Consider the following 12,974-nt stretch of genomic DNA (forward strand, 5'->3'; position numbering starts at 1 on the left):
GGGCCCACCCGGCAGTGACAACGTGGAAGGCACACCGCACGAACACGCCGCACCTCACACAAAAGCAAAATCCATCCATCCTCCGAATTTCGATTTCCAACCCCGGCTGCCCCCACCGCCGCACCAGCCCAATGTCACGCGTCGGCGACGCCCGCGGCCTCGAGGCGGAGGCGGCGGCCGCGGCCGAGGCGGCGCGGGAGCTGCGGGAGGCGGCCGCCGCCCTCGTCGCCACGCGCGCCGCCGAGGAGGAGGCGCTGCGCCGCCGCGCCGTCGCACTCGACGCCGACGTCCGCCGCCTCCAGGGCTCGCTACCCGCCCTCGACCCCTCCGCGGTCGACAAGGTCCTCCTCGCCTTCTCTACCCCATCCTCCACCTCCTTCCTTCCTCGTACGGGCTCGATTACCTCGACGCCGCGCCGCGCGGGTGCCTTCACCACGCTTTGCTTCGAATTCCAGATCGCGATCAGCTTGCCAAACCAAATTTATGCCTGCTCGTGCTCCATGCGTGGGCCATGGACCCTACGGCGGGGATATCATCAAAATTTGGGCCACCATCCCCATTGTATGATTAGGCATCAAGATATCCGCCTGGAGGAGGATTAATTAGGTTGGCTATTCTTATTGTCCCCGCATAGCAGAGTTTTGAAGCGCAGACATCCTCCCTACACTGCATGCGCTCCAATGGTTACGTTCCAATACAGTTTCGGATGCTCGAGGATTGGAGCCCAATCCACGTTTAGGAACGCATACTAGTACCTTGTTGTCGCACCAAGTGGGAGGACTTGCCAGTAGGACGACAGCTCATGTGCCTGTGTGAATTCAAGCTAATTTTGCTTGGACCTAGCGGGCTCTCGTTCTGCACTCATCGCCTGCCCTTTGCAACCAGGCAGTTCATACCTGTTCTTAGGAGGTTATGTACTGCTGTAAACCTGAAACATCACCTCTTGTAAAACCCTAAGCATGTTCTTACTTATTAACACCTTGCAGCACTTAAGCTCTATCCTTGTGAGCATATATGCGTTTGTTGTTTGATGTGGACATCAGCTAAATCTGACATTTGTACTTGCTGCAGGTCGAGGAGGAATTGGAGCGTGCCAGGGTTGCCATCGCAGATAGTGATGTGGCCTCATTTCTCCCCAGCAAGAGAAATGGTTAGATATGTTTCATTTCATATACCACCTTTTTGCTTGGGCTGAAGTTTAATGCTTATGTCAGGTAATGATTTGTGGATTTTGATGTACTTTCTTCTGAACATGCAGGGAAGTTCCTTAAGATGTTTCTAGGCCCTGTGAATGTGCGGGTGGCTAGGAAGGAAGATAAGCTCAAAATCAAGGATGAGTACAATAATTACAGGGTACGCTTAAGATACTTCCTCAATGTCATTCAAAAAGAGTATATAGATTTTTTTTCGGATATGATATCAAGAGATGAATTGACAATATCATCTGCTTAAACTTTAGACCCTTTCTAGTCATGGCTTGCGCACTCTAATGATTGCTCCTATGCGCGTAAAATTTGATTTCTGTAAGCATTATGAAATAAACTCATATAACATCTCACCTTTAATCTACCACTGCTTACAAAATTTAAGGGAAATTTAAATCATCAGGATAATTGGGTAAACATGGAAAATTCAGAAAGCGTTCCAGTGAAACATCTAGCCTGTTTTGTGTGATACAGTTATGTTTTGCAAACCTCTAGTTACTAAAGAAACATACAGTGCTGGGCTGTATGATGGTAAATATGTTGTAAAGTTATGTACAAGTACATATTTAAATTTCGAATCCAAATAATCCTTAATTGATTGATCTTAGAGCTGAACTGACATTGCATCTTGTAAACTATAAGAATGCATGACACAAATGGTGTTGATGTTTTAACCTTTTCTATTGGCAGGATAGGACTGCCTATAAGTTTCTGCTGTTTCCATCTATCCTCCTCCTACTGAGATGGTGGATATGGGATGGATGCCTTCCAGCTTGGGCAGTTCAGGTCTACCAGGTATTTCATGAGTACTATGATACTCCTTGAATATTTTTACCCTGCTAAAGCACTGTATTGTCCAACAAGAACATTCTAAATAGTGTCTTTCCATTTGTCAGGCTTGGTTACTGTTCCTGTACGCTAGCTTTGCTTTGCGGGAGAATGTGTTGATTGCAAATGGTAGTGACATTCGTCCATGGTAAGGGATCATCACTTCTGAACTTTCATTGCTTAAGATATTTAAAACATTTGACTGCAGCACTTAAGTGTCATTTGCAAACATGTTTAGTTAAGTTTTCTCAAGTCAAATAATTTGTCGGTACTTGAAGGGACTTTGATCAACATCTAAAAACTATGTTTAGTTTATTTACTTGTTAGATTTCTTCTCCAGTGCATGCTCCTTTTATAATGTTTCGCTACTATTTTCAGGTGGATATATCACCACTATCTAGCAATGGTAATGGCTCTTATTAGCCTTACATGGGAGATAAAGGGACAGCCTGATTGTTCTAGTAAGCAGGTACATGCTCTAATTTTTTTTTCCTGGAGGAGGCACTGGAGTAGGCATCATTTGGCAGCAATCCTGAATCTTCGAACACTGCACTCAAACACTGATCTTTTGCAGAGAGGGGTGCAACTCTTCCTGCGTTGGGCAATAATGCAAGGGATTGCAATGCATCTACAGAACAGATATCAGCGCCAAAGATTACGCACTCGCATAGCTCTAGGAAAGGTAATATCTTGTCGTGATTCAAGAAACAAAAATAATCAATATACATATACATAATTGAAAGTTTCAGTACAACACGAGTTAACACTCGCAATTTGGATCACATGACTGTAGCTTTGGAAATTTCTTGACCTCGATTCAAAGGATGGGCACGTCTCAGTGTTCCAGAACATGACTCTAATTAGAACCAAAAAGTTTCCTGTATATGATAGAACTTGGACATGTGTATCTTCACTTGGTGCTTATGAAGAGTACATCAATCTATTTGATGTTTTTCTTAGTTTTACATTTAAGCTATAGCGAACTCTGGTAAAAAAAACCTTGGGGCAGTGGTTATGGTTACTGCTAGAATGTGAACCATCCAATCAATTTTGTCTGATATCATTATGCAAATACCTTTTTTAAGCTCAACGTGACTTTCCTCACAACACACAGGCAAAAAGAATGGATGTTGTCGCTGGAGAAACAGCCGGTGTGGAGGGACAGCTCTTGTTGCTGTACCCTGTCCTTTTTATATTACAGGTATGTGGTGTTAATTCAAAGCGCTGCAGTTCCTAGTAGCTCCTTCAGAACATGTCGTCAGTCCTTTGTACATAAATTATGTATATCACAGATATCCTCTGTATGCTGCACTGATCACTTGATCCTTGTTACTCCATGCTTGCAGGGTTTTGAAGCGTATGTTGGAGTTTTGCTTCTTCAGACAGCTTTGCACGGGCTTGCCTCCGAATGGCAGGCAAGCATAATTTAACATTTTTCGCTATTGGCAGTTGAATGGCAGATAGGATTAGATATTGTCCAGCTGTCCTTGGTTGAATTTATTGCTATTCGGAATTTATTGCCTTGCCTAATATTTGAAAAAATATTTAAAGAATCAAGGTGGTTATGGAGTGATAGGTCAAAACTGTCCTGACCATGTTGGTATGGCACTTTGTCATGAACTGAAGTTTGCACCATGTTTTCAAATTTTGCCAGGTTGTAGTTTGTGGGATCTTGCTGGTGGTAATGGCAGTGGGCAACTTTGTCAACACTGTGGAGACACTGGTATTGAAGTTGAGGTTCAAAGCAAAGATGAAGAGGGCAAAGAGCAGGCAGGACCGCCCGCATCAAAATTGACGAAAGCAGAACTCTGACACCATCTCTTTTGTAAATCCTTTGACCCATAAAACATTTTTGGCTGCTTGTAATCCCCTGCTTCGGTAATTGGTCATTCAAGTTGGCACCCTAGACGACACGACTAAAAGATACAAATATTTCCACTTCAGTTGAAAATTGCGAGTTTGCATGTATGCTTGAGCTCTAAATCTTTGAGTTTTGATAAAGATAGGTAATGTATCCAAAGTTGTGTATAGAATAAGGGTATTAGACTGTTGCAGCTCTGTATAAATGGAGCAGAGGCTTGTAAGGTTTGGTGGTGTCATGGCTCTTTTAAACAGGGTGGTGTGAATGACGAGTGTCATTTCTGTCTTGTGCTCCAACTACTTGTGCTGGCAATCCATCACATGGTATGATGGCAAGCAACCTTGCTGCAACTACTTAACATAAGGTTAAGCTTATTATTGGTCATATGTTATCAACAGTATCCCAATAGCAGACTACTAGTGTACATTCTCATGGGACTTTTTTGTTGTTGCTGTTAGAATAGTGCTCACGGGGATTCATCATTTTGTTCCAGGTGCATATTGCGGCTCAAATAAATTTTTGTGTATTTTCCATTGTTTTTGATGCCGTGGTCCTGGGAATTCTAAAAATGGCCTATCCTTGTTCCAAGTGCGTCTGGTCAGAGAAAAAAAAATGCATCTGTTTTGGATGCCGTGGTCCTGGAAATTCTGCTGCTCTCTCATATGCCAAGCACTAAATCGCGAAAAACATCTGCAGGGCAGGACCAGGCTTGGAGAATCCAATCCCGCTAGAAACGGAGCAAAGCCGCAACCCAATCCTTGAACAATCATATGCCTGCCGGCCCGCCCTCCAAAACTGCCCCTGCTTTTCGACCCCAAACAACTTGAATGCTTCTCCTCTGCTCTGCTTGCACATCATCACCCATCTCTACATTTCTACTAGCTGGTGCAGAGCTGGGCCAGACAAACTTTACCCTTTTTAATTACTGATACTGAAAAAAAAATCCATCCCATCATATTTACATTTCACTCTGGTCAACCTCTGTCCTCTCCCAATGCACAATCATTTCCTTACAAGCCTAAGTTCTCGCCATCGATCTTTGTACCCTAGTCAACGAGAACAGCCAAACGGTGATTCTAGTACTAATGCTACAAGAACAAACACACAGATAAAAGAGACACAAACAAGCAATTTGCTGCTAGGAAATTAAAATGGGAACGAAGAATAATCCTGAATCATGTGAGCTCCAACAGCTTGCTCAGCTGAATATGGTGGTCACCGTGATCGGCCTTGGCAATGGACCTCGCCGCCTTCTCCGCGATGGACGCGCGCACCTGCGCCATCGCCGGCCGGAGCCCCGGCTGCGCCGCCGCGCACTCCACGGCGATCCTCGCCACCTCGCCGGCCTCTTCCTCATCGTACCCTTCCCCTAGCCTGGCGTCGACGAGCCCCGCCACCCCGCGCGCCCTGACGCGCGGCAGTATCCTCGCCGCCAGGTTCTCCGACCCGGGCTCGCCGGCGGCCGGCAGGCCCGTGACGGCCTCGAGCAGCAGCACGCCGAAGCTGTACACGTCGGACTTCTTGGACACGATGCCGGTGCGGAGGAAGAATGGGTCGGCGTAGCCCGGCGAGCCCACGGCGGCGCGCGTGGGGGCGACGGCGGCGGAGAAGCCCTCGCAGGCGGAGCCCAGGTCGCAGAGCCGCGCGCCGAGGCCACGGCCGTCGAGGAGCACGTTGGACGCCGACACGTCGCCGTGCACCACGGGGGGCGCGCCGCCGCCGCCGGCGGAGGCGTCGTGCAGGTGCTCCAGCGCGCAGGCCACGTCGTGGACGATGCGCATGCGCTGGGGCCAGGAGAGAGGAGGGGCCGTGGCGCCGCCGTGGAGCCGGTCGGCCAGCGTGCCGCCGGCGAGGTACTCCAGGACCAGCGCGCCGCCTTCCTCTGCACGCACGGACGCAGTAACAATAATTTATTACTTGCTCTTCCTCAATGGTTAATTTGCTGAGGACACTGTGCACTGTAATTTCTTTGATACGACTAGGAACATGCATGCATGGGTGTTTACTAGTATGTTTTAACCGCGGGGTGAACTGTGAAAGCGAAGGGAATCGACAGCGACGACCAAACTGATCGGCGAGCTGCAGGTTTGGTTCTACTTTGACGAAAGGAGTGGAGATGGTACAAAAAGAAATAAATACGCGGGAGGTGTAGCCGTTGCTCTCCTCCTCTCTCCTCTCGTTAGGTGGAGGGGAGTAAAGTGATGTCACGCGCGCACCCTTTGCAGCTGTAGCAACTAGCAACCACCCCCTCCTGTTTTTCATTTTTATTTGCAATATTTTTTCCCCCTCGGTGACTAGCAACACTGCTCGAGTCTACATAATAAAGCTATTTCTTTTCCCTCAAAAAGGAAAAAAAAAGTATATATAAAGCATGACTTGTAAATAAGTACTGAGGGGTAAACAAAGTCGTCAATGCGTGCATGCCAAAAAAGAAAAGAAAATTTTGCCAGCATGTATGTGTAAGAAATATTCATGCTAATCCAAATTAGTTCTTATTTGCTTGTATATAAACTGGTGGGTATCCAGAACTTACATGAGGTTAAACAAGCTAATCGATCAAGAGGAGCCATCAGTGATTAAAAAGGGCAAGGAAGAAGCAAGTTTGTAACAGGGACAGTTTGTTTGAAGCAGATGGACCAAGCAGCGTAGCGTAGCGTAGGGTCAAAGCTTCACTTATTTATTCTTTACGAGCAGACAAAAAAAAAAGAATAGAGCAGAAAAGTAAAGTAACAGGGGAAGACGAATAATTAATCAAAAATGAGCACGCACCGTGGTCGTCGGAGTACGCGAGGAGCGCGACGATGTGCGGGTGCCGGAGCCGGCGGAGCAGGTCGAGCTCCTGGCGGAACGCGCGCAGGCGCCTCTCGCCGCCGCACCAGCGGTGCACCTTGACGGCGACGGGCGCGCCGTCGCGGAGCCTGGCGAGGTAGACGATGCTGGAGCCGCCGCGGCCCACGACGGCCGCCTCGTCGAAGCCGCCGGTGAGCGCCTCCACCTCCCGCCACGCCAGCCGCCGCGGCGCTTGCTGCTGCTGCTGCTTGGCCGCAGCCGCTGGTGGCGACTCCGATGACAAGGCCAGCTCGTACTGCGGCTGGTGGTGGTGGGGCAGTGGCGCCTCGGGGTCGGCGTCGGGGCGGCGGAGGGCGGCGAGGCAGTGGCGGACGAGGAGGCAGGCGATGGCCGCGGAGGCGAGGAGGAGGACGCAGAAGAAGATGATGGCGAGCGCCACGGGCAGTTCCATGGCGGCCGCTCGCGGTTGCGCTGTTGCTTGCTTGTCAGAAGCAGCAGCTGCTTCAGTGTGGGGGGGAATGGGAGAGCAGGAGACGGGGGAGCTGCAATACAACCAGAGGTGAATTCAAGGCGATATATATGATGGTGCAGTGGTGTGTAAATGTATATAATACTGATACAATACAGCACGGGATCATATATAATTAATCAGATGGAAATGAAATTAAAGGGAATCAGGGAGGGAGAGCTAGCCTGATTTGTATGCACCAGCTAACTCGTTTCATTATTCACTCCGTCTCCATCGATGGGTTGTTGAAGAGTGCCGCTCAAAAGGAAAAGAGAGAAAAGATGGAGCGGAGGACTAGAATTAACAAAGAAAAAGGGAACAGTGTGATGAATGATGCAGGCCGGCTTTAGCTTCAAACTGGATTTGCAAAGATCGAGTAGACTATGGTATGAAATTAAATCAATGGTCAAGATGTTGTACTACTTGTGAAGATAAAAATCCCTATATGTACTTTAGTTTTTTTAGTACCCACACCTTCCTATATGCATGTGAATGAAGCAACGCGAATATGCGATAGATGCAGGGACCAATGCAAACTTTAGCTTGTGACGAGATTAATGTCATCGATCAGCATAATATATATCCGATTAAATTAATGCAAATGTTTAGTGGCTGTTTGTAGTGGACGGCGCGACGATATTGTTAGTTATATACACGAGTAGTATGCATATGCATGTACTATGCTATGCTAGAGCAGTGTGAAGTCCACCCAGGTGGCACGTACGCCAACTCGATCCTGTTGTACATTGTTTACACGGTTATTAACGAACTGCACACGAATTTTAATCGATCGATGAGGTCATGGGCACGTACGTACATGTACCACTATATAGTACGTGCAATGAATGAACGTAACGCTGGTTCCGATGCATGCCCAACACACAACACATCAGGCACGTAGTAGTACAGTAAAAAAAAGATTAGGAGAGAGGACGTACGGTTTAATTTACAGTACATAGAGGACTACTAGTAGGTTTGGCCTCAGCTGTCTATAGCTAGCAGCTACTACTGTTGCTGAGTTGAAGCAGCAGCTAGCAGCGTACCACACTGCCGTGTGCATGCATGCATATACCTGCAGCGCAGCTATCACCAAACTGTACTGTGGATGCAGTACTGGTAATTAATTAATATAATTAGCTACGACATCATCTGCTTGGATCGTTAAACGTTAATTACATGCATAAACAAAGAATTATCTCTCTCTCCAAAGACATGCAAAACAGACGACAACAGTAGTTTCTTTTGGAAGCGATCGTCGATCGAGGTACAACAGTGCTCTGCTTGCTTGAAGCTGCAACAGCTAGCGTTCCCTATTGATCGATGGAGATGTGACGACATGGTCGATCGTACTTGCTCGTGTTCCTCAGTTGTTAGTTGTCCAACGGATTTATTGCTAATTGAGAATATGCTACAGGGTCCATCCATCATCTCATCGTCATCATCATATGGTTAGCTAAGCTAATACACAAGCAATATGCCAATATATATCTAACTAGCATCAGGGAGATGGAGGCCAATAATGCGTGGCAGCAACCACTTTATTTGTACTTCTCATAATAAGCTGTTTCTGACGAAATCATCAGTTAACCCTGGTCGGGGGTGAAACACCGTATGTAAACTTGAGACACAAGCTAGACTCAGCTGAGCCGTTGCTCAATATTGTTCGTCAGAAACTGCATCGATCTACGAACTCCGAAGATTATATTGTCGGTGAGGTGAACCGTCGCTCTCTTTCTCGCTTTCATACTGAAGATCGATCGATGTCAGCACAAAAGCAAGCAACTTGTTTTTCTATACTCGCTCGCTCACGTCAGATGCTCCATTCGTCCGCGTTCCTGCTACTCTCATTGTCATATGTGACATGCATACCGGCTACACTACTGATGATAATGTATGCATTTCTTGGCACGCCACAGATTCTCAGTTGTAGTTGGTGCGTAGCTATATATATTCGCAGTATGTATCTGAATCAAAAAGGATTAAAGGTGGCATGCAAGAGTTAGTTAGTTAGTTAATTATATATAGCCCGGCCTATACATATATCTATGCACGCAACTGCTACTTTACATATACTACATTCCATGCATCATATATGATACCAAACTAAAGTCATATCATGTCAAGAGCTAGCAATATCTCGTACTGTACACAAACAAACGATAGAAAAAGCAAGTCTAACTAACTAGGAAATAAATAAATTGATTAAACGAAAAGCACGAATATAATTAAATTTTCTGCTTGTAGTGCTGCTAATTAAATGAATTATAGGTTTCATGTATGATCTGAGTGGCATCCATCCATCGCGCGCATGCAGATGCAGCAGCAATTGGAAATTATAGTGAAAACCGACAGGGCTTAAAGTGACACTCCATCAGATCGAATAAACCAAACGTGCAGTGCATGCAACAACCAAATGCCTATTGATATATATTATATTAGTTGTGGTTGGATATATCTTTTGGATTGAACGTTTTCCTTGATCTAAAAAAAATATCTTTTGGATTGTGCCAGTCGTATGCAGGCACAAACAGAGATAACGGTTCAACTGTCGTTAACTGTTGATATACGCAGATGGGTAAGTATTTTTCACTTTAATTTTGTTCAATCAGGTCGATATATATTAACATCTAATAATCGCATGATGTATATCCATGCAACCACCAAATTAAGTGGCTAACTACGGATTAGTTTATTTCTCTAGCTTTCTCCCTTTTGCAACTAAAGAATATTTATTTATACTTGTTTGATTATTTATTTTGGTTTTGTTTAATTTTGGGTATTATGTGGTTTATTATATTATTATGAGGCCATTTCAGGTATCACTGGTGGAAAAGCGATCATTAGTCCCGGTTGGAGAGACGCATAGGTTTCGAAAATCCAACCTGGACTAATCTGTCGAGACTAAACTCTTTAGTCCCGATTTGTGTTACCAACTAGACTAAAAATGTTCAAAAAAAATAAAAAATGGGCCCACCTATGCCAGCCGCCCGCCCGCTTGGAAGAAAGAGAGAGAAGGAGGAGAGAAATAAGGAAGAAGAGAAAGAATGCCTGCGCTAGATAAGGGAGGGGAGAGGATAAGGTGGAGAGGGGGGGGGGACTAAAGGCCCCGATTGGTGAGGCGAGGCATTTAGTCCCGGTTGGTAATTCCAACCGGGACTAGGGGGGGGGCTTTAGTCCCGGTTGGTGTTTTCAACCGAGACTAAACGTCTTACCAGATTCGCTCGTCCCACTAGCCGTTACAATCGGGACTAAAGGGTCTCTTTAGTCCCGATTGATATTACCAACTAGGACTAAAACTCACGTCAGCGGTGGCCGTTTGACCAGGGCCAGCCCTGGGGGGTAGAGTAACGGTAACGCAATTCTTAAGGCAAGGACAATGCTTATGTTCCAAATAGCATTAAGGTGGGAGCTCAGAAAAAGGTAGCCTTTGTTACTGCCCCGCCCACAATGGTTCATAGTAAAAGGTGATATTAAGGTGGGCCCACTTCATGGTAAAAAAAAGGACCCAATTCATCTACCGCGCCGCATCATCCCTATCGCCTCATCCTGCTGTTGGTCCTCTCTCCCACTCGCATCGCGCGCCCTGTCAGTGTATTATACCGGCAACCTACGAGGGGGTACTCGAGGTAGTAGATTGGTTGGTGGGGAATCGTCGGATCTGGAACTCAAAGGTAAAAGCGAGGACACAAGACACGGATTTATATAGATTCGGACCACCAGAGTAGCGTAATACCCTACGTCCTGTTTGGGGTGTTGTATATTGCGTCCTGCGCTTGGGTGTTGTTTGGTGTTGAACCTCTTGGTGGTTTTGAGAGTTCTGCTGATCTAGGTACCCTTGCCCTCCTTTATATACTCTAAGAAGCGGGAAAACTAGTCGGTTACAAGGCGGAGTACTAGTAGGATTACATGGTATGAGTCCTAGTAGGATTACAGAGGAATCCTAGTAGGAGCCCGTCTTCTTCCTTCCTCCTGCCCCCCCCTCGGCGGAACGGCGGACGGGCGGAGATCAGATAGAAGATCGTCAATTTGCTTCTGTATCAAGCGATTCGATTGCTAATTCCCCAATTCTCCATACCATGAATTATTTTCACTATCACAAGTTATTTAATCTCAACTAATTTATAACTATTGTGTATTTATAATAATTTTAGCACTGTGGAATATCATGTCATCTAGAAAATATGAATCAGGTAACGAGAAAAGGAAAAAGAAAACGATGTGTGGATGAGTTGATAGAAATTACAGAGCGGAGCTATGGACAAATTCTGCAAGAGTAATCAGGGCCCTGAGAATAATACGGGCGCTTCGACGAACCCAGACGAGTTGGCAATAGTCGTTGTGGATAAACCAACTAATGGAAATCAGGAAGAAAATGTTAACATCATCGTCGATGATAACAATGCAAGTGACTCTAAGAACATAATAAATGCATCAGGTGCACATGCACAGTTTGCTAGTGTTGATGAGCAACCAGTTTACACTTCAGATATTGATGGTCCAATAAATTGGGATAATCTTGATAATAAAGCAAGAGACATATTAGTCAAGAAAGGGCCTATAATAGAAGAAAATATTGAATTTCTTCTTAATGCCACCTCAAGATATTTTTCATATGCTCATTATTCTAGAAAATTAAGCAATGGAGAGGTACATGATAGAAAATGGTTAGTTTATTTGAAGCACGTTGATAAAGTTTTTTGTTTCTACTATAAGATCTTCAAGTCTAGCATTAGCAAAAGTCCTAGTTCCTTAGCAGGTGATGGGTTTATAAATTGGAGGCATATCAGTGAGAAGCTTAGAGAACATGAAAATAGTGTCGAGCAACATGAACAATTGGAATGAATTGAGAGCTAGACTGCGGAAAAAGGAAACAATTGATAAAAAATGCAGCAGCAAATCACAAAGGAGAAAGAACGGTTGAGGCAAGTTTTGTTAAGAATAATAGCCGGTATGAAATTTTTTGGTAAACACAATTTGACTTTCAGAGGAAGCAATCAACAGCTTTATAATGATAATAATGGTAATTTCTTAGCTTGTGCTGAGATGATTGCAGAATTTGAGATGATATGTATAAATAATTTAATATGAATATTATTTTTAGATACATTTAAGTATTTATTGGTAACATTTCATATATTTTTGTTATAATGTTTATATTAAAGAGCCCCGACTTTACTTTCATCCCGGGCCTCCAAATCTCAGGATCGGCCCTACGTTTGACCCGGGACTAAAGACCTGGAACTAAAGGTCCTTTAGTCCCGGGTCTAAAAGCAACCGGGGCTAGAAACCTGGACGGAAGATCTCTCCATGTTATTTTAATTTTGGCACACCGACATAATACGCTCGGTTTAATTTGGTGATATATCCATGCATGTTTAATCTGATAGAAGCTAGCCCTATACAACAAATAGTTTGAAACAAGCCATAATCGGTACAAGGACAGTTTTAGCTATCAGTCGCATCAACGTACGTACGTACTACGCTATAGTACCTAATGCTGGACTTGAACATAATGCTTTGATACGGTTGGGTAGGGTGCAGGCAAGCGTGCTGGACGGGGGGTGTACGTACGAACTGACTACTCCTATCGTATCCGTTTTGCACGCACCGTACGGCACTGCCACATCAAATTATTAATTAATGGCTTCTGCCTAAACCCTAAATATCAAGGACATATTTTCTTCGTACTTCTTCCTCTTAATTAATTTCCTGTTATTACTAAAAACCACTTATTAATTCCTCCAATCATATACGAGTAATTCTAGATTTGTCCCTAATAAGG

The 12,974-nt window shown here is 45.1% G+C and overlaps 2 protein-coding genes across 2 annotated transcripts; one reads left to right on the top strand and one right to left on the bottom strand.

Moving 5' to 3' along the window:
• The first annotated feature begins 18 nt into the window (after positions 1–18).
• On the top strand, positions 19–4,294 carry LOC101772176 (transmembrane protein 120 homolog). Its single transcript, XM_004951156.3, has 10 exons — positions 19–341; positions 1,072–1,150; positions 1,259–1,353; positions 1,896–2,000; positions 2,102–2,181; positions 2,412–2,502; positions 2,608–2,715; positions 3,148–3,234; positions 3,380–3,448; positions 3,688–4,294. Exons 1-10 carry the CDS (start codon positions 132–134, stop codon positions 3,826–3,828), a joined length of 1,065 nt encoding a protein of 354 aa, XP_004951213.1. The 5' UTR covers positions 19–131; the 3' UTR covers positions 3,829–4,294.
• A 496-nt stretch (positions 4,295–4,790) lies between these two features.
• LOC101772578 (probable receptor-like protein kinase At1g33260) lies at positions 4,791–7,367 on the bottom strand. The gene is made up of 2 exons (XM_004951157.4): positions 6,664–7,367; positions 4,791–5,776 (listed from the first exon to the last, which is right to left on the bottom strand). Exons 1-2 carry the CDS (start codon positions 7,133–7,135, stop codon positions 5,070–5,072), a joined length of 1,179 nt encoding a protein of 392 aa, XP_004951214.1. The 5' UTR covers positions 7,136–7,367; the 3' UTR covers positions 4,791–5,069.
• Positions 7,368–12,974: the final 5,607 nt, after the last annotated feature.

Source organism: Setaria italica, chromosome I, assembly GCF_000263155.2.
Source record: "Setaria italica strain Yugu1 chromosome I, Setaria_italica_v2.0, whole genome shotgun sequence".
NCBI classification, from domain to species: Eukaryota; Viridiplantae; Streptophyta; class Magnoliopsida; order Poales; family Poaceae; genus Setaria; species Setaria italica.

Coding starts and splice junctions, on each gene's coding strand:
- LOC101772176 (XM_004951156.3), top strand. CDS start 132: ATGTCACGCGTCGGCGACGCCCGCGGCCTCGAGGCGGAGGCGGCGGCC. Junction 342..1,071: donor ACCCCTCCGCGGTCGACAAG/GTCCTCCTCGCC, acceptor TACTTGCTGCAG/GTCGAGGAGGAATTGGAGCG. Junction 2,716..3,147: donor CTCGCATAGCTCTAGGAAAG/GTAATATCTTGT, acceptor CACAACACACAG/GCAAAAAGAATGGATGTTGT.
- LOC101772578 (XM_004951157.4), bottom strand. CDS start 7,135: ATGGAACTGCCCGTGGCGCTCGCCATCATCTTCTTCTGCGTCCTCCTC. Junction 5,777..6,663: donor CGCGTACTCCGACGACCACG/GTGCGTGCTCAT, acceptor CCGTGCGTGCAG/AGGAAGGCGGCGCGCTGGTC.